The sequence below is a fragment of the Bos taurus genome, chromosome 22, assembly GCF_002263795.3.
Source record: "Bos taurus isolate L1 Dominette 01449 registration number 42190680 breed Hereford chromosome 22, ARS-UCD2.0, whole genome shotgun sequence".
Classification (NCBI taxonomy): domain Eukaryota; kingdom Metazoa; phylum Chordata; class Mammalia; order Artiodactyla; family Bovidae; genus Bos; species Bos taurus.
The window spans coordinates 9,622,921-9,648,633 of NC_037349.1; the positions used below are offsets into that span (position 1 = coordinate 9,622,921).

The window sequence follows — 25,713 nt, forward strand, 5'->3', positions numbered from 1 at the left end:
CTAGGGAAGGGTGCAGCGGAGAAGGCAATGGCACCCCACTCCAGTATTCTTGCCTGGAAAATCCCATGGATGGAGGAGCCTGGTAGGCTGCAGTCCATGGGATCATGAAGAGTCGGACACGACTGAGCGACTTCACTTTCACTTTTCACTTTCACGCATTGGAGAAGGAAATGGCAATCCACTCCAGTGTTCTTGCCTGGAGAATCTCAGGGATTGGGGAGCCTGGTGGGCTGCCGTCTATGGGGTCGCACAGAGTCGGACACGACGGAAGTGACTTAGCAGCAGCAGCAGCAGGAAAGGGTGTGGCCTCGGGGACTCAGACTGCAGCTGAAATAACCCCTCAAGAGACAGCAAGTCCTCCTTTGAAGAGGATTCTGTCATGACCACCAAGATGCCCTGGAACACATGTATTTTAGTGCCTGTCCCATTGTTGCATAAAAATAGTCTTGCATTACTCCTTGGGAGAAAAGTCTTAACTGGAGGTGGGTCAGTTTTGTTTTGTTTTGTTTTTTCCCAAAGAAGTTGTGGTTCTAAGAGGTTTTCACACCTCTCCCATTCTGCCTAGAGATAATCATCAGTTGTCTCCAAATCAGTCTTTCCCACCAGGACTGAAGCCCATTTTGGGTGCAGAATATTTCTGTCTGATATTATTATATTATTTAATCTCAGGGGACATGTCATACATTCAGATTTCCATTATGGAAATCTTCAAAACACGCACAGAAAATACAGATTATTGACCACCGACCCCCCCCACGGATATATCAGGGAGTGTCAGCATTTCCCCTTCTTCGTCCAGAGTGTTTTCTCACACAGAAGGCACAGCCTCCCGTGTTCATCCAAGACAGATCCGGACGGGCATGTCCTCAGAGCGGGGTGAGATTGCACAACGTTTGAAGTCACGAATGTCTCTTAATAGCACTGACGTGAGCGCACTTGGAGCTCTCAGATCCGTGGTTCCGGGAAGCGGCCCACTCACCCTCTTTGCCCCACCAGATCTTCAAAGCAGCGGCCGGCCAGCCACTCACATTTCCACTGTCCTGCGTCTGCAGCTGGGCCCTGGGCATTAGCTGGGGGCCGGGAATGTGGGCTGAAGCCCGAGGCTATCTAAACAATGTTCGTGGCACCCGAGAGGGCAACAAAGGTTGCCTGTAACTCGTGCGCTCTGTTTCCAGAACTCTGTGGTGCGGAGGGGCTTCCTGGAAACGGATGGATTCAGAAGTGACCTGCCAGCCCACCCCATTCTGGGGCAATATTTCAGCCTGGTGTCGCCTCCGAGTCAAGCTTTCTGTATAGAAAAGGAGCCTTGTAGGCAAATTCTATAGAGAATTTCTAGCGCCTGGTTGGGGATCTGATGAGAACCTGTGACCTGAACACCCAAACCACTTCTGATGCCCCAGCAAGTTTGAGGCCCCTGGGCTGTCCAGGGTGATGTCCCAGCCTTGAGGCTGTGCTGTGCCCCAAGCCGAGGAGTGAGTCAGCACTCTGCTCTGCCCCGTGGATCCAGCAGGAACTGGGCGGTGGTTTGGCCCCCAGAGCAGGTGGTGTGGGGTGGGGGTTGCGGCGGTTGCGCTTCCTCTCCGAGGTGGGGGCTCAGCTGTTTCCTTGGTCACGCGCCCCTCCTCAGTGCTCAGGAGGAGGCAGGAGGCCAAGAATACAGCTGAGACTTGAGCCACAGCCAAGTCGGGGCAGCTGCTTCTCTGTTCTCTGAGCTGGAACCAAGTCCAGGCTGCAGGGTGGCCCGAGCTGGCATCTGGGGAGGGGCCCGAGAGGAGTGTCACTGGCCCATTATGAGCGACTTACCCCACCTGCTATTTGTGTGTGCGTGCATGTGCGTGGGTGTGTACGTGTGTGTATGTGGCTTAAGTGACACCTCCCTGACCTCTGCATTTCGTGAGATAAATGGAGCTCCGTGAAAAAAAGCAGACAACTTTTCACTCCTTTGGGTCAATGGATCTGCAGATCTGAAATGAGTTATTTTAAAAGGTAAAGCTTGAGGGCACCATCCTAACTCGGAATGTACGCATTTGACACAAGCATATTTGGGTTTATCATTTCATCTCTCTACATATGCACAGAAGCAGCTTGGAAAGGATATTGTACTAGGAGCAAGAAGAACTGAATCCTAGGGGTTGTGTGGCCCTTACAAAGATAGGTCTATGATTCCAAACTCCATCACTGTTCTCAGCAGAAGGTTTTTGTTTCTTTGTTTAACTTGCTGCTGCTGCTGCTGCTAAGTCGCTTCAGTCTTGTCCAACTCTGTGCGACCCCATAGACGGCAACCCATCAGGCTCCTCTGTCCCTGGGATTCTCCAGGCAAGAACACTGGAGTGGGTTGCCGTTTCCTTCTCCAATGCATGAAAGTGAAAAGTGAAGTCGCTCAGTTGTGCCCGACTCTTCGCCACCCGATGGACTGCAGCCCACCAGCTGAACACAATTCATTTCTCAGGTCAGATGACAAGAGTTTGTTTTTGGGAGTAGCAAAAGTTAAACTAAGTAGGAAGTTTTGGACGGAATGCTGAAAAACTCCAATTTAACAGTCTGCAGAATCACAATGTGTACTTAGTCAACACACATTCTCCTATGTATCTGTTTTCTTCCCCTTTGTTTTTAATTGAAGTATTGGTTTCCCTAGTGGCTCAGATGGTAAGGAATCCACCTGCAATGCAGACCTGGGTTCAGTCCCTGGGTTGGGAAAATCCCCTGAAGAAGGGCATGGCAACCCATTTCAGTATTTTGCCTGGAGAATCCCATGGACAGAGGAGCCTGGTGGGCTCTAGTCCATGGGGTCACAAAGAGTCAAACAGGGCTGAGCGACTAAGCACATGGTTGATTTACAATGCTGTGTTAATTTCAGGTATACAGCAAAATGATTCAGTTATACATAAATGTTTTTCAGATTCTTTTTTCCCATATAGGTTATTACAAAATACTGAATAGAGTTCCCTGTGCTATACAGTAGGTCCGCGTTGGTTATCTATTTTATATACAATAGTGTGAATTTTTCTATTTCTACACAGCAAGAATTGACAGGTCTTTAAAATGGCTTAGGATAGAGTTGTGTTATATGATATAAACATATCCATTTGGAGGTAAGAGATGCTATCGAGCATTCAGGATTTTTTTATTTCCTGTATTTAAGAAACCAGAAAAAAAAAATCATCCACATAAACACTGCACGAGTTCATGAATCTATCCTACTATTTAAAAGCACTGCTGTTGACAAAGAGCCACTTCTTAAGAACTCTACCCCATTTTTTAAACAATGAATACATCCTCCTCAAGTGTGAGTTCTCCAGAGGGGAGGGCCGGTTTCTAGTCACCTTTGTACCCACTGCTTCTATCCAAGGTACTTGTTAAAAGTATGTGGAAGAAATGAAAATGTATTCAGTTTACCCTGTTTGTTATGCATTTGAAAGGTAATATGATGATGATGACGACGGTGTGGACGTGTGTTGTCATTTCAAAAATACCCAAATCGTTGCTCAGCACGCAACAGCTCCTCTGGTCTTTGCCCTTCTCCCCAGACTCTTAGCTTCAGCCTGCCCTTCCAAGAACAGTGGCTGTAGACAGAAGCCGTTTAAAAGTGTCAAACTTATAGGCGGCTGCTGAATAAAAAATAAAAAACTCCAAGCCCATCTATAGGTGGTATAGATGAAGAACACAAAAAGGTTCACATGTCACCCAGGACCCTTGCAGGAATCCAAACCTAGAAAGCAGAAGGAAAGCACATTTTAAAAAATGAGGGTACAGGGTCACCCCACAAACAGTTAATTTTCATTGAAAACTTTTGGTTGATTCCTTGTAGAAGCAAGTAAACTTAGAACCCAATATTCATATCAATGGCTCCATGCAAAAACATCCTTGAATTCTTTAGACATTTTGGCCCAGTCTGATTGTAATTGTTCTCAACTTTATTTTTAATGCATTTGAGTCATTTTGATTTTAGTGTTTATTCCAAAAACACATTTTATGATAAGTGTTTACCTATCTGGTCTTGAGATTCTTCTGGCATTATTAAAATAGTTCTTAAATTTTTATTATATAATTTGGTTTGTGTGTAGGGTATATTTGAAGTTTCATCTTTGACATTTATTTAAAACATACCTTTTCATGGATTTAATTCCTTTTACTGCACATTGGATTCGATGGACTTACTCTGTACTTTTGGTTTGGTTGACAGTTCTTTGCATCGTCTTTCTTTCCTGCTTTCTAACTGAATGGGTAACTTCATGGCAACCACAAACATACTTCACCATGCAATTAACAATGCCAGTAGCCTGTTTGAACTTATTCCATATTTTGTGGTCTGTTCTCAATCTTCACGTTTACTACTGCTAATTGTAAAACTAAAATAGCTTCATTTGAGAAAATCTAGAAGGACTAGGGTAAGCATGCACCCTCAAATGTCTCATGGTTCCATGCCATGGGTCTCCGTGGCATCAGCTTGGCTGCCTTGGTTACTTATCATCTGGCCTGTGGTCATTGTTAACCTCAGTCGTTTCACAGTATTGTTGAGGTTGAAGTCTTGGGGCCAGCCTGTCAGAATCTGAACTCCAGTCCCGGCTTTTCCTAGAGTGAGGTGTTAGCTCTGATACTCAGTGTCTCTGTGCCTCAGCTCCCTCTATTTTAAAATAGGATATTTGAGGGTGAATCTTTTTATCCTTTTTTTTTTTTCATCAAAATAATGCCAGGCACTAATGAGTATCCCCTAGATATATTAAAGCCATTGTCAACTGGCTCTATTTACATTAGCATTAAACTTGCTTGTTATATAAAAGCCTCTTCTTTGTTCACAGTAAAAGTCATTTCCTTTACAATGTGATTTATGGCCAGGATGATGATAATGGGGAAATAATTGCTAGTTTGAAAGCAAGACCTCAGTGGTTTTGCGTTATGACTAGGCACTATAATCTCAAGACTTGTTAAATTGATGTATTCATTCACTAATTCATTAAATAAGTGCTTCATCAAACCCTTACTTACCACTGTATTTCAGTACCAAAAAAAAAAAAAAAGAATAGTCCCATTTTTTAAAAGAATTTACATGAGAGGAGAGAGGGAGGAGTAACTTATAGATTATTCCTGAAGAAGCAACAGTCTTTTCTGCACTGCTCATTGGAAGCTGGGCTCCATTTGGCTTACTTCTTAATAGATTTGGGAGAGGTGCTGAATTAAGAGGCAGAAGCAACGTAAGATTATTTTTAGTAGTTAATTAAAGGAAAATATAATCTGAAATGGGAGCATATAATGCACAAAAATGTAATTCAGAATGAAATTTCTCCAAAGTAATGCACTCTGAAAGCATGTACATTCTTGTGTAGACACTGCTTTTAAAAACGTAGACCTTGGGACTACCCTGGTAGCCCAGTGGTTAGGACTCCATGATTCCACACCGGGGGCCTGACTTCGACCCTTGGTCTGGGAGCCATACCAAGAGTGTAGTGACTGTCAGTCATGGTGACTGGAGCATCCTTCTGCTGGTTCTGAACTTGTTTTTATCCATTTGGGGCGAGGAGTAGTCTTAAATATAGAAGTGTTCATTTTTGCCTGAGCATATCTATACTGAAAATAGAAAAGAATAAAAAAAAATGAGAACCTATGAAGCTTTTTAGGAGCAAAGCTACAAACACTGCATCTGATAAATGTTGTTATTGCATTCTTCAGGTATACAGCCCAGGTGTGAGTGAGACTGCGTTTGTGTCTGTGTGTGTATGAATGTGTATCTTTAGAGAGATTGAATTAAGATGGATAAGGACTATACATTGGCCATGGTCAGTATAATATCAATCGTTTGTTTTTGATGGTCAGAAAACGAACTTCTGCTCTAGTGTTTATTTCAAGGAAGGGGCCCAAGTATCTCAAAATCCACTAAGAAACCTACCCCGCAAATTCAGTTGTAATGTTTTAAAGGAAAACGGTGAGCAGAAAAAAAAAAATTGCTCCTAATTTGCATATATAACTTTTGACAAAATAAAATATATGAAAATGCTGCATGACAATACATGTAAAGAGACAGCTTCCTACTTTCTACCAGTTTTTAAGAATGTTGCCAGGACACAGAATCTGCAGGAAACCCCAGGCCACCCCACTAAGTTGTGTCTAGAGAGAGCCAGGAGACAAGGCAGGTTTTGCTTATAACCAAAGCCTTTTTTTTTTAAACAAAAATCTCCCCAAGTTGACTGACTGAATTTGTGTGTGAACAGTACAGCAAGCCAGGAGTATTTAGACAGGCAGCTTTCTTTTCAGTTTTTGAGAGTCTCCTGAAGTTTGGCGTCTCAGTAAGTCAAGGGATGGCCTTTGGAGGGAACAGTATTTTCCGTCCCTGTGCCACTCTGCCCTTGCTCCTTCTGGAGTCTGTCATGTTGAGAAAGAATATGGGCTGGGCATCGTGGGCATGCCAAGCCCCCCGAAGGAATGGTGTCAGGCCACAGGATTTCCAGCAGAAACACCCCCGCCCCCGGACTGAAGACAACCTGCCAGCTGAGAAGGATACTTTTGGACCAGATGGGATGTCAGATACCTGGGAATGTACACATTACACATGTGTGTTCACTCTCTGTATATACATGTACACACACATGCACAGACACCTATGCACACCTACATGCACACACACATACACACGTATACACACACATATATAGACACATGAATACATATATATACACACATATCACACATATACATATATCTTAAATCTTAATATTTAAATACTAACAATACCTTCTGAGGCTCAAAGTCGTCATTCATGTTAATATACTTAGAATCCTTTGATTAACATACTTAGAATCCTTTGATTCTTACAGATTTAAATTACCTTTCTTGTCATCATGACTTTTGAGGCAACAGGATCCGATCATGTTCTTCACACTTTTTTTCAGTGAAAATGAGTAATCATTTGAAGTGTAAAATACATTTTTGTATATACCATACTTTAACAAACCCAGAAAATGCTTCTCCTGATATACTTTTTATCTGTAATAGTGAACCATCCTGTCTCCACTTAGATGCCAATAATAATGAGTGAATGATTCTTTTTGCCTTCCTAGTTTTAAAATCTATTTGTGAAAATTAAAATTTGTCTTGGGCTTCCTCATGAATTTCTCCAAATATCTCATGTTCTACTTTCACATGTTAATTCTGGATGTTTTTTTCTGACAGCTGGCTGGTCTGCCTGCCTCATGGCTTTTGTCCCTTCTTCCCTCTCTCACTCACTTCCTTCCTTCCCTCCAAGAGTTGTTACAAGTAAAAAAAGTTATGATCTTTTCCCCACTGTATAATTTTCCCTAGGCTTACAACTTGGACATTTTATTGAAAGTCTCTGCAACTCAAGTATGCTTCAAGACTATTTTGTTCTAATCATTTGACACATGTGCAAAGCTAATAGCCCCCCATTGACCCTTAGCTTAAGCATCGTAGACCCCATGAATAGAATGACCCCAGATCTTCAACTTTGCCATTAGGAAGCCTTGAATCCTCGCACAGTGTAACTCTTTTCTCTAACAGTTCCTTTGAGCAAGAGTATTTTCTTTAAAAAAAAAAAAAAAGAGCTTTGAGGCCTGGCTTAGGACAGGGAGCAGGGAGAGTCTATTGTGTCTAACCAAGATTTTGTAGAGAGCAGTCATGTGATTGCAACTGTGACAGTTCATGAGAGCACACAGCTAACTTTAAACAGCAGCCCCTTGGACGTCCCTGGAGGTCCAATGGCTGAGACTCAGCGCTTCTACTGCAGGGGGCACAGCTTCAATCCCTGGTCAGGGAACTGAGATCCCAGGTGCCACAAGGCATGGGCAAGAAAATAATAATGATGAAATAACATAAACAGCAGCCGCCATCTTTCAGGTGGCCAGCCACAGCTCCCTGCAGGTGTCTTTGCCGACAGGGCATCTGGGGTCTCCTTGGCACGGCCACAGATGGCCCCAGCTCTGGGGTGGTGGGGGGCAGGCAGCACCAGTGGGCACACGCACGTTCCTTTCTTAAGTAGGAAATTACCTGCTGGCCAAGCCCTGGGACACCTGGCAAATCAACCAGATTCTGCTCCACCGATGCATTGTTAAGTTTCCTGAAATTGTTTCCCTCCAGGGAATATATCCTTTTCTCCTTCCAGCAAACTGGTAGGGATTATGTTCTTGGTGTGTGTGAAAGACTGTCAGTGGTCCCGTAGACACCAATTCAAGGGACTTCTGTCCAGGGAATTTAGAGTCAGTCTCCCGCCCATGTTCATCACCTGGAATGCTTTAGATCACGTATATTTAAAGCTGCGTCCAAACCCAAGCCAGACCATTGATGGCTTAGAAAGAAAGACTTCAAGGCACTGCTTTTGCATATTCGCCTTCTTTTTCTAGAGATTTGTCCTCCCTGAGCATCTGTTAAGTCCTGACTCTGAAGCCACAGAGCTCCTCTCACTCCCTGTCTCTTCCAGAAATGGAGACGTTAGGTTTTCCCACCACTTTCTGCAGTGCTTGAGGTCTCTCATGCAGGCTTTTTTCCTCCGTTGCATTCCTGAGCACCCCATGATGGTTTTGTTGTTACTTACTCTCCCACATCTACAGTTTAAATGGTCTTTCTAGAGATTTCACTGTGGGGAGGAAAAACTCCAACACCGTGTTGCTAGCCAATACCCAAAACATGCTGATGTCAAGTGAACTCATGTATCCCGCATTCCAAGTGCATCTGCTCCCAGGAAGTCTGAGGATCAAAGGAGTCATTTATTGAACGCTTGTGTTCTTAGCGTATCTGTTCTTAGAATCTGGTTGTTGACCTCAGGACAGTGGCTTTTTAGTTTTCATGGCTGAGTCCTCAGGGGCGTCAGTGTAATTTTGTGTCCCACTGTACTAGGCAGCATAGAGAAAGAGGAAAAACAAAAAAGGGAAAAGGGTCCCTGCATTCAAGATGGAGCACAGATGGCCAGGAGTCTGTAGGTGTATTATCCTTCTCTTTGTGGGCTGAGCACCACTGCATCTTGAGGGGTGGGGGTATGTCATCTGAGAGACCTGATGACACAGGTCAGGGGCCTGATGACACAGGTCAGGGGCCCAATGAAGTGAGCACTGGATGAGAGTCCATGAAACTCGATATAATGACCAAAAAAGCAGAGTTTCCGACCAAAAAAGCAGTTTCAAAGGAATGGGACACTACTTCTCTATCTGTTTTTAGTCTGGAAATGTGAGCAAGGCCTAACTGTCTGGCCAATTTAATTGTGATAAATCATATATTTAATGGATGCAGTCACTTTCTCAGGAAAACTCATACTGTCAAGGCCCTGAAAACACTCACCTCCGTGTGGATCTTCAGGTCAGGGGTTCACATTTTCCTTTTATCTTTCTTTTTTTCTTTTGTGGCGTATGGTTGAGCCGCAGTGTTGCGTGAGTTTCAGGTATACAGCAAAGTGATTCAGTCATACATATGTCTACTCTTTTTTAAATGATTTTCCCATAGAGGCTATCACAGAGGATTGAGTAGAGTTCCCTGTGCTATGTAGAAGGTAGGTTCTTGTTAGTTATCTCTTTTATGTATGTTGTTTAGTCACTAAGCCATGTCCAACTCTTATGACCCTGACAGGCTACAGTGTATCGTTTGTGTTGTATGCATTAGTCATCTGGAGGGGATGGCTTTGCTCTCAAATCCCTCTGTCTGCTGAGCTCTCTCATTGGGTTGGTAGCTCCCCTGGGACAAGCATCATCTCTTTCCTTTCTCTAGCATCCTATCCAAAAGGCCCCCCAAAGGCAGGTGCTGTCTGTGAATGGCCTGGCCCATTATCACAGACACACACAGCTCGGTCAGACCAAAGCCCTCTTGAGAATCACCCGTCCAAAAGCATGCCATGGTTTTGCCCTTTTAGCCACTGTTGAGTGTTTTCCTTTAACCTTACACGCTGGTTAATAGGTCTCTGAGTGGGTACGTGCCCTGGCTTTTTTAGATGGAAGAAGCAGAAAAACAGTGACCCAGCCATCACTGATCAGAATTCAGGTAGATCTTGGAGCCCTTTTTCATTCACTGAGTCAGCAGGTCCTACTCTGTTTCAGGGGCTGTTCTCAGCACTGGAGTTAGTACAGAAGTAGGCTAGCCAGGCAAAAATCTCAGCCATTGTGTAGTTTATGTAACAGTAGTGGGAGAATGACTCTTACTACTTAGTTAGAACACTGAGCCTTGTTAAAGGGTGACTCATCTGAGATTCTAAGACCTGGGGATTTCAGTGATGGACGGAGCCAACAGCCAGCTGCCCTCTCACTAAAGAGACAGGGTGAGTAGGCAACCGATTGTCTTACTCACTGGAGGCTAGCAATGAATAGTGCAGTTGAGACGAGGATAAAGTGTAATAATCTATGGAAAACGCTCCAGAATCACCCATGTGGAGGTAAATAATAAACGCATTTAATGGTGTGATTGTTGCATCTTGTGGAAAGAGCTTGCTGTCAGTATGCAGTGGTGGTTTAATTGCTAAGTCATGTCTGTCTGTTGGTGACCCCATGAACTGTAGCCTGCCAGGCTCCTCTGTCCATGGGGCTTCCCAGGCAGGAATCCTGGAGTGAGTTGCCATTTGCTGTCAGTATGTTAATACTCAATTTGTAGCCCAGATCCGCCCAACAGAATTAAAACTCTTTTGTTCCTGTGTCTCTTGAAATCTCCCCTGCTCTTCTTGAGATGGCAGCAGCAGATATCCATTTCTAGTAAACCTCTCTCCTGCCTTTCTCCCTGCCTCATGGGTGTAGAAGTCACTTCCTGCACTCACAGACCTTTAGGCCCACCTTTTAGCTTTTTATTTGAGTTGAAGCATCCTTTAATTCCTTTGCTCCGGTGGAGAATCTTTCCATTCTTCTGGCGTCGTGCGGGGGTGGGCGGAGGCAGAGCTGAGGTCATGGGTGGGTAATTTAAACTTCTACGTTGATTGCTTTTGATTAGACCTACTGATGGTATTAGCTAGTAATAATTCTGAAAAAGCAACCTTAAGGCTTGAAGTACTCACAGGCGATGGCACCACACATTATCCACTGACATAAGGGAAAATAAAGACACTGTGGCCATGAAAGCCTCTTACTTTTCCCAAATTATAAATGGACAGAACACGAACCTTATCACCATTTCAAAAATCTAACAGAATAATAATTTATCCACTTATTTTTGCTTTTTCTCATTTTCCCTAAGTGTCTATTCTTTTCTTCTTTTCTGCAAGAAAGGTTTTAGTAGCCTGAACAGCTCACATTCTGGCACCTATAACTGAGTCACATTTGTTCAGTTTCTTTGTTTTTGAAATGACAGATTCTACTTCCGCTTCTTATAGAAATAAAAGACAAAAGTGTTCAGTCAGATGTGCTGAATAAAATTAATATTTATCCCTAGCCTTTTTTTGAAGGGCTTTTCCTCTTCATGATGAATTTGTATAACTTTGAATTCTTTAAGCCACAGTTGAAAATCTGCATTTCGTGATATATCCTCGTCCGATTACAAGGTGTCTCCAGTATACATGTGTGTGTGCTTAGCTGCATCCAACTCTTTGCAACTCTGTGGACTGCAGCCCACCAGGCTCCTCTGTCCATGGAATTCTCCAGACAAGAATACTGAAGTGGGTTGCCACTCCAGTATTGGAGATCCTTCTCCAGGGGCTCTTCCCGACCCAGGGATCAAACCTGCATCTCTTACATTGGCAGGCGAATTCTGTACCACTTCACCACCAGTATACATAAATGGACATCAATAATGGATTATATATCTTTGGCATCTAGATCCGCTGAAAGAGGACATTTTAAAATACTTTATTGAACTAAATTGAGAATACAGAAGTTCTAACATCTGTGAGATTAATAACATTCAAGCAAACGTATCATTTCAATTCATCACCCCCCCTCCCTTCCCTAAAATAGTTTTGTTCGTCCCAGGAGATTATGGAGCAGTGATATTGAGGGAAATATTTAGGGTAAGTGTGTAATGTGGTAGAATTCCTGGAAGGTCTATTAAGAAACCAGAGTTACATGGCATTGTTAGCTATAAGATCCCAGCAGTGTCACTTATGTTCCCAGAAAATTTGCTTTAGTTACACTCAGAAGAAAAAAACAACTTCCCAAGTCTAAGATTCCGGTTCTTTGCTTAAAGATTAGGAAGACGTTCATTTCTCAATATTAAACGTGTTCTGGCCCCAGTAGATTCAAATACATTATTCCACATTTTAACAAATGTGAGTACACTTTATCTGGGAATCTTGCAGGCATTTGATTCCTGTATGGCCTCTAGAAAGAAGGTACCATGAGCTGTAGAAGTGAAGGAGGAAATTGGGCAGATGGTTAGCCTATAACTTGAGGTCATTCTGATGACTGTGGCTTATAGGCTTTTGGGGGTTTCAAAGAACAATGCCAAGCATGATGTCTAGAGGTCCACGTGTCCATAAAATATTAGGGATAATATCAAGAAAGACACGTGCCATTATCAGGCAGACTATTCATGCAGACTCTTTGCAGTATATGAAGATACACTGGCTAGTGGAAGAAGATAGTGGTTCAGGGGAAGAAATGTATCTCTTGAAATACCCTGGAAATTAATGGAACAGATTAGATTCACCTTGTCTATATTTCTAATAAAGCCCCAGTCACTATAGGAACATGTGGTTTTAAGAAGAGCTCTGATCCTCAGTCTAAATGACAGTGTTTTTGACCCAGCTCTGCCACTATCTGGTTATGGATCTTCTCCAAGACAATGCATTTAGTATCAGCTAGACTGGCTGATTTCAAGGTTCTTGGCAAGGCTGTGGTTTTCTGAGTACTCGCACATTTTCTTTGAGTTTGCACATGACTGGAGGTTGGTGACACCACCTTGTATATAGATAAGTCATGCCTAGACAATTAACAGATTGAGGCAAGAAACATAAGGTGGTGATTACCCTGCATGGTTTATGAAAGTTTGAGACTATTTTAAAATCCTGGGAGTGGTCCCAGGGGTCGCCCAGTCAAACTGAAGTGACCCTCAATGCTTTCTCAGTCTAACGTGGCAGCAGGGCCACTGGCCTTGTGCTCTGTGCTATTTATTTTGGTCAGAAAACTCTCCTTATCTGCCGTTTAAAAAAAAAGTGTGCAAAATACTGAGTCATTGATGTGACAGAGTGGCTAGCTCCAGCCCTCTCATCCAGATGATTGACAGTGGGTGTTTGTATTGCAGTAAGATGCACCGGGGTTGTCTTGCAGTTAGAAGTAGTTTCTGTTGCCTTTTGTGGATGAAGACACATTGGCCAAACACACCTTGATTCTAGTAGAGATGCAGTGGAAGAGTCTGAAGATCGTCACATCCTAACCTTTCATCCCTGCAGCTTCCACTTTGGATGGTTAAATAACAAAGCTTGTCTTGCCAAAGACGAGACTGCTAAGATGACCATGAGGAGAAGGAGGATGGTCCTTATTGGGTACCTTTTTGAATCAGCACACACCAAGCAGGTTACATCCACCACACTTGTCCTTACATATATCAGTGTTATCAGTACCCCAGAAGCAGTTTTGTAAAGTAGAAGGCCACTTCCTCTGTCGTTTTCTGCCTTTGGTCTGTTTGTACGTATATTGATTTGTTTCCTTTTAAATCATATTCTAGAAGAAAAGAGTTTTTTAAGTTCTTTCCTGGTGACATATACATAATATTTTATCATTTTAGTTGCTCCTAAGTGTACAATTCAGTGGCATTAAACAGTGAAGCCATCACATCTATACTCACAACTTCTCCATCATCCCCCACAAAGCTCTGTACCAGTTAAACAGTAACCCCTTCCTTCCTTACCTCCAGCTCCTGATAGTCTCTGCTCTATTTTCTGTCTCCATGAATTTGCCTGTTCTAGGTACCTTGTGTAAGCAGAATCACACCACATTTGTTCTCCGTGTCTGACTCATTTTACTAAGAATAATATTTTCAAAGTCCATCCATATTGCAACGTCAATTTCATTCCTTTTTAAGACAGAGTAATATTCCATCGTCTGTATACCACATTAAGTTTATCCATTCATCCACTGATGGATACCTTTTGGCCATTGTGAATAATGCTGCCATGAACATTGGTGTTCTAGTCCTAGGTTTCTGGGTTGTTTTTTTTTTTTTTTTTTGGATATCCATCTAGGAGTTGAATTACTGGGTCATATGGTAGTTCTGTGTTTAAAAAGGTAGGTTGTTCTTTGTGTTGGTTTTTTTTTTTCTTTTTTTGCCTAGTGCTAACTTTTGAAGCAATACCAAGTAAGACCAATTCCTTGTTTTCTGAATGTTTTAAAATAGCATAAGAAAATAGCTATTTGTCCTCCCTAAGTCTTCTCTTGTCTAAACTAAAAATTCAAAATTATGCAACTATTTTTTTGAACCCAAATGTAGAATCTTATGCCAGTCTCTGCTACATTTTGCTTTATTAATTTTATCAACTAGTTCACTCTGTGGGGATATCCAAATATTTATTATGGGACCCAGTACATTATTTCCTTCTCCCAAGTTTATGCCTTTCTTCTTTTGAAATACACTGAGAAAACATTTAAGAATTATAAAACAGAATACATCTTTATCTTCCAGTTGATGACTAATCAAAAAGAGGATGATGAAAATAAAATTGTTTAAATTTTTTCATGTGGATCCATAAGAATTATTTAACTTTTATTATATTCTTTAAAAAAAAAAGATTTTTCTTTTTGAGATTGTATTAGCACATCCTTGTACATGGTAGAGATTCCATGAACACTTTTTAGGAAAGTAAAGAATTGAAACATTGTTTTTTTTTTCCTTGGAATGTTTTTATTGAGATCCGACCCCTCTTATTTTTAAAGGCACTTATGATTTTTGTGGTACTGTTCTTATGTCCAAAGCTTTGACATCAGTTATTTCCATTATTGGAAGCCTGATAAATGTTGATGAAGGTTATGTTTGTGTCCAGTTTGCTGTAATAAGAAAAAGTGCTGTTCTTCATATGAATTACTGTATATTTATAAACTGCTTAGCTATCCAAGTTGAAATAAGAATATTCATGTAAAATAATTCTACCCTTAAACCCCTAGTATGAAAATTCCTCTTCTTAAATCTCCTCCTAGGTTCTTCCTCCAAAACAGTTGTCTGGTTATTTTGGCATTTGCCTGGGTGGTTCAAGAATCTTACAGAATGCTTGTGCATGGAGTTGACCAAAAGGAGTTTAATGAAAGGATAGAACTCCTGGTTGAGTGTTTCTTATACATGTATATTGAAGGAAAACATTTTCTTTGGGAAAGTAAACTTATGTGAAATTTTCGTATTGACATCTTTCTGTAACCTGGGGGAATATTCAAGCTCACTGAAGGTATTAATCTGTACCTTCTGTTCATGCCTTGATGCCATGGTGGCTCTCATTTCTAAAAGGATTACATTTCAATTACTTTTCTCTCTTTTTAAGTCTTTAAACTTAAACCTTCAAACTATTTTTTTTAAAACTTTAACAGAATAACTGCTTTGAGACTAGGATGTGTCTTTGGTTGCTAAGGGGTTGCATTTAAATACCTTTTGCAGCCAATTGACAGATGACTAATATCACAGTTCGCCAGCAGCTTACATTTGCAGAACTGCGACCAGCTAAAAAAAGAAGGAATGGTGTAGAAGCGAGAACCATCTCAATTGTTCACATAAGGAAATCTTGATTATGTTGTTTCATCATAAAGGACCTATAGTGATTTGGGATGAGTCATCCTCTGCTGATTTTGAGTAGAAGGACTGTGACAAAAGTGACTAGTAACGTGGCCCTCCCAGCTTGCAAATAGAATTTGATGTCCCATTTTAGATATCCTCTGAGAAATAAATCACTGCTAGAATTGGAATCAAACCTCAAGCTTTATTTCTCCACCCAACAGCCCAGCGATTAATATATGTAACATGCACACACACATAGACAATTAGGACACACCTATTTTGTTGGTGATGATGAAAGACAGAATATTTGGTCTTTTGCATTGTACTTCTCTCTCCCTCTCTTTCTCATCCCCACAAACTCAGCTGCTACTCTGCAACCCTGCTGCTACTGCTGCTAAGTCACTTCAGTCGTGTCCGACTCTAAAGTCAGCCAAAAAAATAAGAAACAACATGAATAGAATGTGAAATGGTCACTATTGTCCTCATTGTAAATAGCTGCTAGTGTTATTGATCAGTTTCCTATAGCTTGTTCATTGCCTGCCTTTGCTCAATATCACCTCCTAATCTATGGTTAAAATCTTGTAACTGAAAGAACTGCAGTAACTTTTATTTTGTGCATTTGTTGAGTGTCTCCTCTTTTTCTCCCTCCCCCCATACCACAACCACATAACACTTGACACTTGGCCAGAATATCCATTAACCAAATGTTGGGTAAAATATATTTGTTAGACATGGTTTTGCCTCTCTGTGTAAAATGGGAGAAATCGGAACAAGTGAAGATTAAATGACAGAGGAAGAGTCGGGTTAGTTAGGGGAACAGAAAAGCTGGACTAGGGTTGATTTCCTGGCAACACTTTCTTAGCAAAGAGAACAATTTTAATCAGTTACAAAAATATTTGTGATCCATATGTTCCTCTCTGCTCGTTCCCATATGCCCATACTCCCTTTTATCTTGGTGGATGATGACTTTATGATTCAGGAATGCAAGAATAATACCTCGCTGGCTTTAGAGCACAGTGCTATTTCCAAACGTGTCCTGGTAATTACGCACACACTATATATCCAGGCTGTTCACGCTCTGAGATGGTTACGTGAATATCAGTTTGTTCTTTCTTCGTGGAAAGAATTATATCTTGCATCCACCTACTGGGGCTGGAATAAGGCATCTAAGGCTTAGATCTGAAAACCGCACGAGCACTTCACCGGCTGGATTAACCCCGCTGTGCAAATAGGAGCATCAGAAAAAGGAGATGGGAAGGCTGCAGTGATCATTGATAACTTCATTCTCTTTGACAAAAGGAAAACAGAAGCCAGAAAGCATTTGGTAAATCCATCCATCACAGGTGCCTCTATTTTAAGACATATTAGATATGTGGCCCGTTGTTTAAATATATCCTAATTTTAAGGCATGTTGACTTCTATTTAATATCAAGTGTTTAGGACGCAAAACTGGTCAAAATTGAAAAATTAAAATTACTGTCGATGACCAATGCATTTTGATTCTAACTTCTTATTTCCTTCGCCAATATGTCCTTAAAAAATAGTTATATAATTTTTAACAACACAAGAAACACTTTGTACAGCCATTTTAATAAAGCCGTCAATCAAGCTGGAAAGGATTGACTGTAGAAACGATTGAATTTTCAACAGTTGTTTTCCTCTCACACAACAAATGGAGTCATAACCCAATAGGCTGTTCATCAAGCTGCAGTAAAACCTGATGAGGAGCCAGCTGTGCTCCTGGCGGCTTGGGAGGGGGAGCGAGGGGGGGCCAGGGAGGGTTTCTAAACTTCAGAGTAAATAACTGAGATGTACTGAGCGTTTTCAAAGTCAGGTCTGTGGCGGAACACGTGTGCAGGCTGTTATACTCAGCAGATGTGCGCCAGGGTAGAGTTGCAGCGCTGGGAGAGAGATACAGCTTGGGTTGGGCAAATGGTATTAGGAATCCGTCTCTGTTTGCATTCAGGCTGTCTTCGCTGCTGCTCCTGGAGGAGTTGCGAGAAAAGGAAAGTGCACGTTCTAGCAGGGATTGTTTTCAACAGGTTCAAAAGTTTGCATGTCTGTTGAATCCCTCTGGCAGGATTGCTTCGCTGTCAAACAGAATACCCAGCTGGTGGTGGCAGTCCTCATGGGGAGGGTGGGGGACCGATTGATGGTGTTCACCCAGCGACGAGAATATTAGGAATTCTTCCTGAACTGTCAGTGGAGGAAAAAAAAGAGCACTCTCAACAATATCATTATGAAAGTTTTCTTTTTCCTTTCTTTGTATTTTTTTTTTCACTTTTACAGCTAATGCCTCATTAAGTCAAAAATCATTCAACGTGCTTTCTTAGGATAGCTTTCCTAAAGAAAAGAGTCACCAAAAAAAAACAGTACTCTGGAGATTATATTGATCTATAATTAAGACAAAGGCTGGGGTTAAAAAAGGGAGGCAAGACTTTTTTGCTCTTAGGTGATCTGGATTGTCATAGAGGCAAACACACAAGCTTGTTGTGTGTTTTTTTTTTTAATATAAAGTGCGAGATTTCACTAAAAAAGGTTAAAAATGAAGTGAGTAATCTTCGGCGCATAATGCGATTGTTAATTTTAGCTCGTTGCGTGGGTGCCGCTCTGACTTGAACAGCCGGCTGGAGCCTTCATTAGAGAAGAAGCAGGCAGCTTGGGACAGGTGGAGTGGATCAAGCCGTGAACGTGGTTTGCTGGAGGCCGGTCATCAGTGTTAGGAACCCAGTCTTGTTTGTTTAGTCCTTTGCCCCTACCATGATTATTGCCATTATCGTTACTGTTGACTTTTCGTCTTTTTTCAGGTGGACGATGTGTCAGACGGTGTAAGGGAATCACATGGAGATGGGCGTTTTGAACTGTTAATGGGGACATGGGACTCTCGTTGTCTCTGATCCCACGTGTGGATTTTCCCAGCGAAGAAGGACAGAAGCCGCTCCTAAGTTGCCAAGACCGGCAGCCGGACTCCTGCACGAAAGGTAAAGAGCTGTCATCGGATGGCTATCACTTCATCTGTATGTTTTCCTCAGTCTGTAAATGTGCATGTTTGCATGGAGCAGTTCCTGAAAGGCCACCCAAACAGACAGCATCTGTATAAGGGATTCAGCTGGCTCAGAGTTTGTAAAATTAGAGCTCAATTTGTGCATTTCATTTTTTTAAAAAAATCTGGTCACGATCTGTTTTTGATTGAAATGCTCCAGGAAAAAAAGTTAGGGCAACAGAAGTCCTGTCTCCTCCCCCGACTCAGTACGTTGAGAAACAAACTGTTTGCTTTGAGAAACAGAACTTTTTATTTGGTTAACTGCATCTCTCCCCTGTGTCACTGAAATATGAGAGATCTGTCGGGTACACTGAAGGGAATATCCTCAAACCTCCTCAAACCTCTGAGCCTTGCTCACTGGCCCCTCGCAAACTCCATCATCCCTGATGAAAACTTTTCCTTTTCCATCCCCACAATCCTTTGCCAAGTGAGCCTGTGTTTTTTTAACAGTATCATTAAATACCATCTGTCCTATCATGGTAGGTCTTAGCATATTTGCAACAGAAATTACTGTGTTATTAGATTTTTCTCATGCTTCCTATGTCCACTTGGAAATAAAGTTACTGAATTAGTATATGGTACTTAAACACTCCCAGATAAACGTATCAAGACACTGATATGTCCATTAATAATTACTGTTGTAATGACTGGGAACAGGGCAGTCATTACTTGGGAATTTTTGTGAAAGAAGTGACTTTCTAGGCTACAAGGTCTTTCTGTCTTTTATTTTTTCTTTTTTCCTTCCTTCCTTTCTTCTTTTTTCCTGTCCTTTTTTTTTATTTCCTTCTTTCTTTCCTCTTTTTTTTCCCTTTCCTTCCTTTTTCTCCTTTTTTCTTTCTTAAAAAAAAAAACTGAGGAGGAAGTAAAAGCTGAATTATTCATGAGCCTCATTTGACAGCACATCAGAAGGGGAAGTGTCAGGGGCTTTATGGAGGTAGGGAGAAAAAAATACTAATAACAGGCTTATACTTAGAAAAGTCATTTCTAGCATCTGTGTAGTCATCTCTTATGAGCCTGGAGCATCAGAGTTCAGTTGTGATAACTTCATTGGAGCTCCCTACCTGAGAGTTACTTCCGAAGGATCTCCACAGCACCAGCCACTGACAGGGGCTGGGGGAGAGCTTCTGCTTTTAATAGTATCTCTGTCAGTTTGAAGTCTGAAGTCCCTGATGGTTTATTGCCATATTGGGATCCTGTATGTATTCTGCATTATTACCTCTTACGTTGGTTTCTCTCCCTGTAGAGTGTACCGAATCCCTTAGACCCAGGAAGGTATGTCTATGGTTGAAACTTGCAAATCATTTGTGAGTCATCTTAGAGATGCTGTAGAACAGGTACCACCTCCCAACTCGGAAGCGGAGGAAGAGTTGGGGAAATACTCTCTTTTTCTTCTGCTTCCATTTTGGAGTGGAGCATAGGAACCGGGAGGTGTGTGGGACTTGGGTGTCTCAATTTAAGATGTATTGATCCACCCTGACAGCAAGGTGTATTGATAGGAGCGTGTGTATGTGTGTGTCAAGGGTCGTGGATTGAGTGACCAAATCTGCCTCTTGGTGTTTGTCTGGGGTCCTTGATTTGGTCTTGTTTTATTCTCTTTCGGTGCAATTGGCAGGGAGGCTGGAGTTGCTCATTTGATTTTGAGAACAAAGGGAAGAATCCAGTATCTCAACCATGATGGTCAAGACTTCACCCTGCGCTGACTTTACTTTCTGATGTCTTCACCTTATAGGGTGTCAAACCTTGTGATTTTAATTTGCATCTGGGAGAATGTCTGAGCCAGGAGACCTGAGTCAGACCATAGTGGAGGAAGGTGGGCCTGAGCAGGAGACGGCCACTCCGGAGAATGGTGTGATTAAATCTGAAAGTCTGGACGAGGAGGAGAAACTGGAATTACAGGTAAGCCTGGAGAAATCCCATTTGTCATACTGCTGTGTGCACCCCTTTCTTTCATTTTGAAGATACTCTGAAGGTTTGTTTGTCTTGCTTGTAAAGAGTTTGACTAGTAAAATGAACATGTGTAATCATGTCCAACTCTTTGAGACCCCATTGACCAGAGCCCCCCAGGTTCCTCTGTCCATGGGATCCTCCAGGCAAGAATACTGGAGTGGGTTGCCATTTCCTCCTCCAGGGGATCTTCCTGACCCAGAGATTGAACCCACATCTCCCCACTGCATTGGCAGGCAGATTCTTTATCACTGAGTCACCTGGGAATCCCAAGTTAAATGAACAGAAAATTCATAAAACAAATCTTCTCTTTTCCCATTTATTAGTCCTTTTTTTCTGACTAAACAGTACATTCTGGTCAAAATGCCCTTTGAAATAGTATGTGTATGTATATATATATACATACACATATATATATATATATACACAAAGAACATATTTAATGACTGAATTTTCCCACAGCTTCTCCATATTAATTTCCAGACCACCTCAAGGAGTTTGTGGAGGGCTTCTGCTGAGGCAGCTTTATACTAGCTGAGTTTTAAAAATAGATTTGTATTCCATGAAAAGAGGAAGGGTCAGCTCATGACAGACCAAGAAATATCAAAGACATGAGCTCTGTTGACCTTCTTGCGCAGGCTAAGCATCAATTCTTATCAGCAGAAAAGCTTAGAATTCCCAGCCAGGAAGAGAGAATGCCCTGGAAGAGACAGGGGGCAGTTTGGGGGTGATTCAGAGTACTCAACAAGTGATATGTTTAAGTGGTCAGGATTTATGAGAGAAGGAGATTTGGTAGAAGGAAAACAAACTAGACTTGTAAATAACCTGTATTGATTTTCTGTGAACCAAACTACAAAAGTGTTAACTGTTTTTATTTCATAAATGCACAAAGGCAGATAATGGCATAATGGCCAAATGACCTCAGGGCCAGCCTTTGCCTTCCCCAGCAAGCTTCTGTGGGGCTTCCCTGGTGGCTCAGATAGTAAAGAACCTGCCTGCCAGTGCAGGAGATGTAAGAGACACTGGTTCAATCCTCGGTTCGGGAAGATCCCCTGGAGAAGGAAATGGCAACCCTTTCCAGTATTCTTGCCTGGAGAATCATGTTAACAGAGGAGCCTGGCGGGCTACAGTCCATAAGGTCACAAAGAGTCAGACACAGTGGAGCGACTAAGCATGCATGAGCTTCTGTAAGGAGGGGAGGAGAAAAGCTAAATGGTCAAAAGTTTTGGGGGAGCAAGGGCAGGAGTCCTCCTCCCCCATGGTTATAATGCCTGATTGCTGTTGTTATTTATTTTTCAACTCTAGTGACATCTTTTTCTCTCTCTGTCCCCCCCACTTCCCTCTCCTGGTTGTTGGTTGACTGTTTGTTTGTCTGTTTGATTTTGTTTCTAACATACAGAGGCGGCTGGTGGCTCAGAACCAAGAGAGAAGAAAATCCAAGGTAGGGTTCTGGAGTTCTGCGTTGACCTGATATCCATATGTCACATAGGGGTAGAGGATTTGCCAAGGAGGCACAGGGTTGTATGTAGATCTTGGCTGCACCCATGCTGCCTGTGTTTAATGTGGTCGTGTTGACACTGCTCTTTCTCTCTTGCTCTGTGTGCTTTTTAATTAGAGCATTTAGGGTTCACATAGCTGCAGTGTACATATATTTGATCCTGGCAAATTTGACAGTGCTTTACAAATGAATTGCTGCTCATTTTTTTCATTTTAAATCAAATTTGGGGGAAATTTTTTTGTATGTCCAATTAGTTTCTGCCTTGAAGTAAACAGGTTCTGATGTTTAGGATACAGTCTTCAACTTTTAACATATTTTCTCAGTCAGATCACTTTCAAATCCAGTTTTAGTAGAATCCATCTGTGTTGTCTTTTCTTCCTTGCTTGTACATTCTTTGTATGTTCCCAGTGCGATGGGCAGTTTGCTAAGAGTTTTCTTTAAATATATTCTTCCATGCTCTCCTCCACCTGCATCGCTGTCAACACAGATCTGATGCTCTGAGCCAAAGTAGACGCTTTGTTCCCATCAGCCTAGGGGTCCAAGACTCAGAACCAGTGTAGACAGCCCTGAGCTATGGATTTGAAGCTGGCTTTTAAAAATTTCGATTTGGGAATGTCCAGAGAAGGTGGAGATGTTTTGACAGCCTGAGTTTATTTCCTGGTTGTTTTTTTTTTTTTTTTTTCCCTTTATTTTCCTTTCCTTCCCATTTCTTTCGCCTCCCCAGTCAGGAGCAGGAAAAGGTAAATTGACTCGCAGCCTTGCTGTCTGTGAAGAGTCCTCGGCCAGACCAGGAGGGGAAAGTCTTCAGGACCAGGTATACGCCCTGTCTTTATGGGTCATGGGGGAACGGGACCCACTTTGTGTGCATGAGGATTCATTTGGCATTAAACAGTGTTTTGGGGGGAGCACAAACTAGTTGAAGAAGGACAAAGTCCAGCTTCCTCCCCCGTTTCTGAGACACCCTAAATTAGTTGAACAGTCTCAAAGTATTACATTTGTTTTTTTTCCAGACCCTCTGAATACTGCACATGGAAAGGAATTCAAAAGAATTTAGATTAAAATGTAAGCACGGTCGTGCTGCTATTCCTCAAAGGCTCTCTCTTGATCAGACTGAACCAAATACAGTCCTAAGTACCACGTCTCCTCCCTTAGTGGAGAGTCTTGCACTTGCCTATAAAAACACAAATTTTGGCTCTTAGGAAGTTTCAGAAATAGTGAATAAGGTGCATTGAGCTTTGGACACATACTTTTAGGGCCTTTGGTGGAGATTTCTCACTACCGGAAAAATGGTCCAGAAATAAATCTGAGATGAATGTGAATTTAAGTTAATATTATTAATACTTTGCTGCACATCCTTACACCTAATTTTTGCTCCTTACAGCAAGGCTGTTCAGCTCTAAAAATTCAACTTCCAACAAAACTCTTCACATGGTATTTATTTTTGTTTGCCTTTCAGGCATTATATTCGCTTTTAGAAAAATGGTCTTGCTGTTAAAATTTTTCCTTGTTTTATCAGAGGCTGAGAACAGTCAGGACAAAAGTAAAATGATTGATCTGAACTCAGAGGAGGAAAAATTAAGTTAGCATTATTTTGAGGGGCTGTGTTTTGCCTTTCTCTTTATAATTTCATTAAAATTCTCAAAATTTTCCTCTTGGATACAGAGAGCGTTGAGAGCACTTTCTTTCAAAGGACCAAAAATAAATTCCTCGTAGATTTCATCCTTAGAGTATTTTTTCCCCCAGCCTCATTTCCTCAACCTGCCACCCATGTCGTACGCCAAGGGCGAGCTAGCTTTCAGTAGCCATCACTATGTTTTATACAAGTTTTATTTTCCTTGGGCTCTGAGAAACGTGTGGCTTTTGTTCAGCATTTTATTTGTGCTTCTTTTTTGTTTGGAGATTTAAAAGGGGGAATGAGGCGAATATCACAGCTTATATCATTCAGTGTGGATGGATGGCTTGTGATGTAATGCACACAATACATGTTAATTCTGCAGAATGACAGACTCTGAGAGAAATAATGCCCCAGTGGTCCCCTACTCCGAATGCCAGGCAGAAGAACACAGCCTTTATAGATTTCATCTGATTTTTTTAATCCTATTTGATGAGGTACTGGGAGGAGGTTTTTTTTCAAGTGATCATCTGTATCATTGTACCCACCCTGGACCTAAGACTAGGTTACTCCTTGCAACTGGAGCAGAGAAATAAGAGGCAAATGGTACTTTGCTCCTGCTCGCCCCATGCTGAGTAACTTGAGACTAGCTTTGTAGGAATTAGAACTTGCAAGCCTTCCTTGGGACTGGCTGAGGAGGTGGGAGCAGGGCCCGCCCCCCACACCCCCTCACACACATATAAGCAAGTGGCCATGCTGCTCTTTTAGAGAATAAAGAAGCAGACCTTTGAGCTTGTATCCAATGCCTGCATTAGGTACCACCGGCACTTAACAACATGTGGGAACTGAATCCCCGACAACACTGGCCGAAGTGTACGGCATACGGATTGTGTGGCTCCCCCAATGTGTGTGTATTCACAGTATTTGGAAAACTGCCTTCATTTTCCTGTGTGGGAAAAAACTTTTGCTACCTGTATTACTTGATCTCAGACCCATAGCAGATGGTTCAGTCTGTCCTTAAGTTAAAGGAAGTGTTTTCTTTTCTAATGTTATACTCTTTACCTATCAGTGTATTGCTGCAACTTGAATCATTCTTTTCCTGTTGTTGGAGATAAAGTTATCCTGTACTGATGTATTTAACACTTGTATTTTATTATTGAGCATATCAATAAAAATATTAAAAAAGAACAGATTGTTTTTTACCAACTCTATAGCACTTCGTGTGTTCTTTCAACACCATAACGTGTAGAAAAGGCACGTGGCAGGAATTTGTACATTTTTAAAAAAAAAATAATATCCTTTAGCCTCTGCTGTCGCATTCATATTTCCAAGCCTCTTTGATTTTAGATTTAAACTTGCCGAGGCTGGATGGATCAATCAGTTTTGAAGAAGTAATGAGACCACTTCCTGACCTGGGACCCTCGCTTTCCTCTCCTGACCCACTGTCAAATCGATTCTTCCCCACTCGAAACAAAAATGTTCCAGCTTTTTCCTTAGCAAGTGGAAGCAAACTGTAACACCAAAGTCTGCCTGAATCTTTGCAGACTAAGACATTTCTGTCCCAAGTGCTGTGATAAAAGACCTTATTATCAGATTACACTCAGTTTTGTATATGGCCATCCCCGGGATAAACATGTGGATATCAGAAAACCCGGCTAAGATAACTATTTACCGTGAGAATGTGTTTTAATGCATCCTCTATATCATACAGCTTTCCACCCATGGTGACTTTTTATTCCAGCCCAGAATACACAATAGAGCCCCTCCCCAAAAAGAAACTTACCATTGGAGGACTTTGGTTTTCTGTTTGTCAGATCAGCTAGGTTTACCAAGAATCATTAAGAATCCCAGTTTGGCCATAATTTGAGGATGTAGAGACATCAGTTTAGTCACATGTAGAAAAGTCTTAGTTTAGTTTTCAGTGGGAAACACTATTAGTCATTGGGAATATTTTTTCCCCTACATCATAAATGTTAATGTCGCCAGTGGAAGAAAGTTTTCCCATTAGATGAT

General features: G+C 41.8%; 1 protein-coding gene across 24 annotated transcripts in view; it reads left to right on the forward strand.

The window, feature by feature from the left end:
• ARPP21 (cAMP regulated phosphoprotein 21) overlaps positions 1-25,713 on the forward strand; it is a 163,958-nt gene that overhangs the window by 28,406 nt on the left and 109,839 nt on the right. For 20 of the 24 annotated variants that reach the window (XM_059879885.1, XM_059879895.1, XM_059879883.1 and 17 more), the window contains exons 2-5: positions 18,411-18,584; positions 20,376-20,542; positions 21,990-22,031; positions 22,813-22,902. In XM_059879885.1, coding sequence (XP_059735868.1) covers positions 20,414-20,542; positions 21,990-22,031; positions 22,813-22,902 — 261 coding nt within the window. In that variant the 5' untranslated portion in view covers positions 18,411-18,584; positions 20,376-20,413. Of the gene's footprint in view, positions 1-16,669; positions 16,947-17,428; positions 18,322-18,410; positions 18,585-20,375; positions 20,543-21,989; positions 22,032-22,812; positions 22,903-23,098; positions 24,907-25,713 lie in introns of those variants that run through there. The other 4 variants (NM_001076950.2, XM_059879905.1, XM_059879886.1 and 1 more) reach the window with 4 other exon arrangements.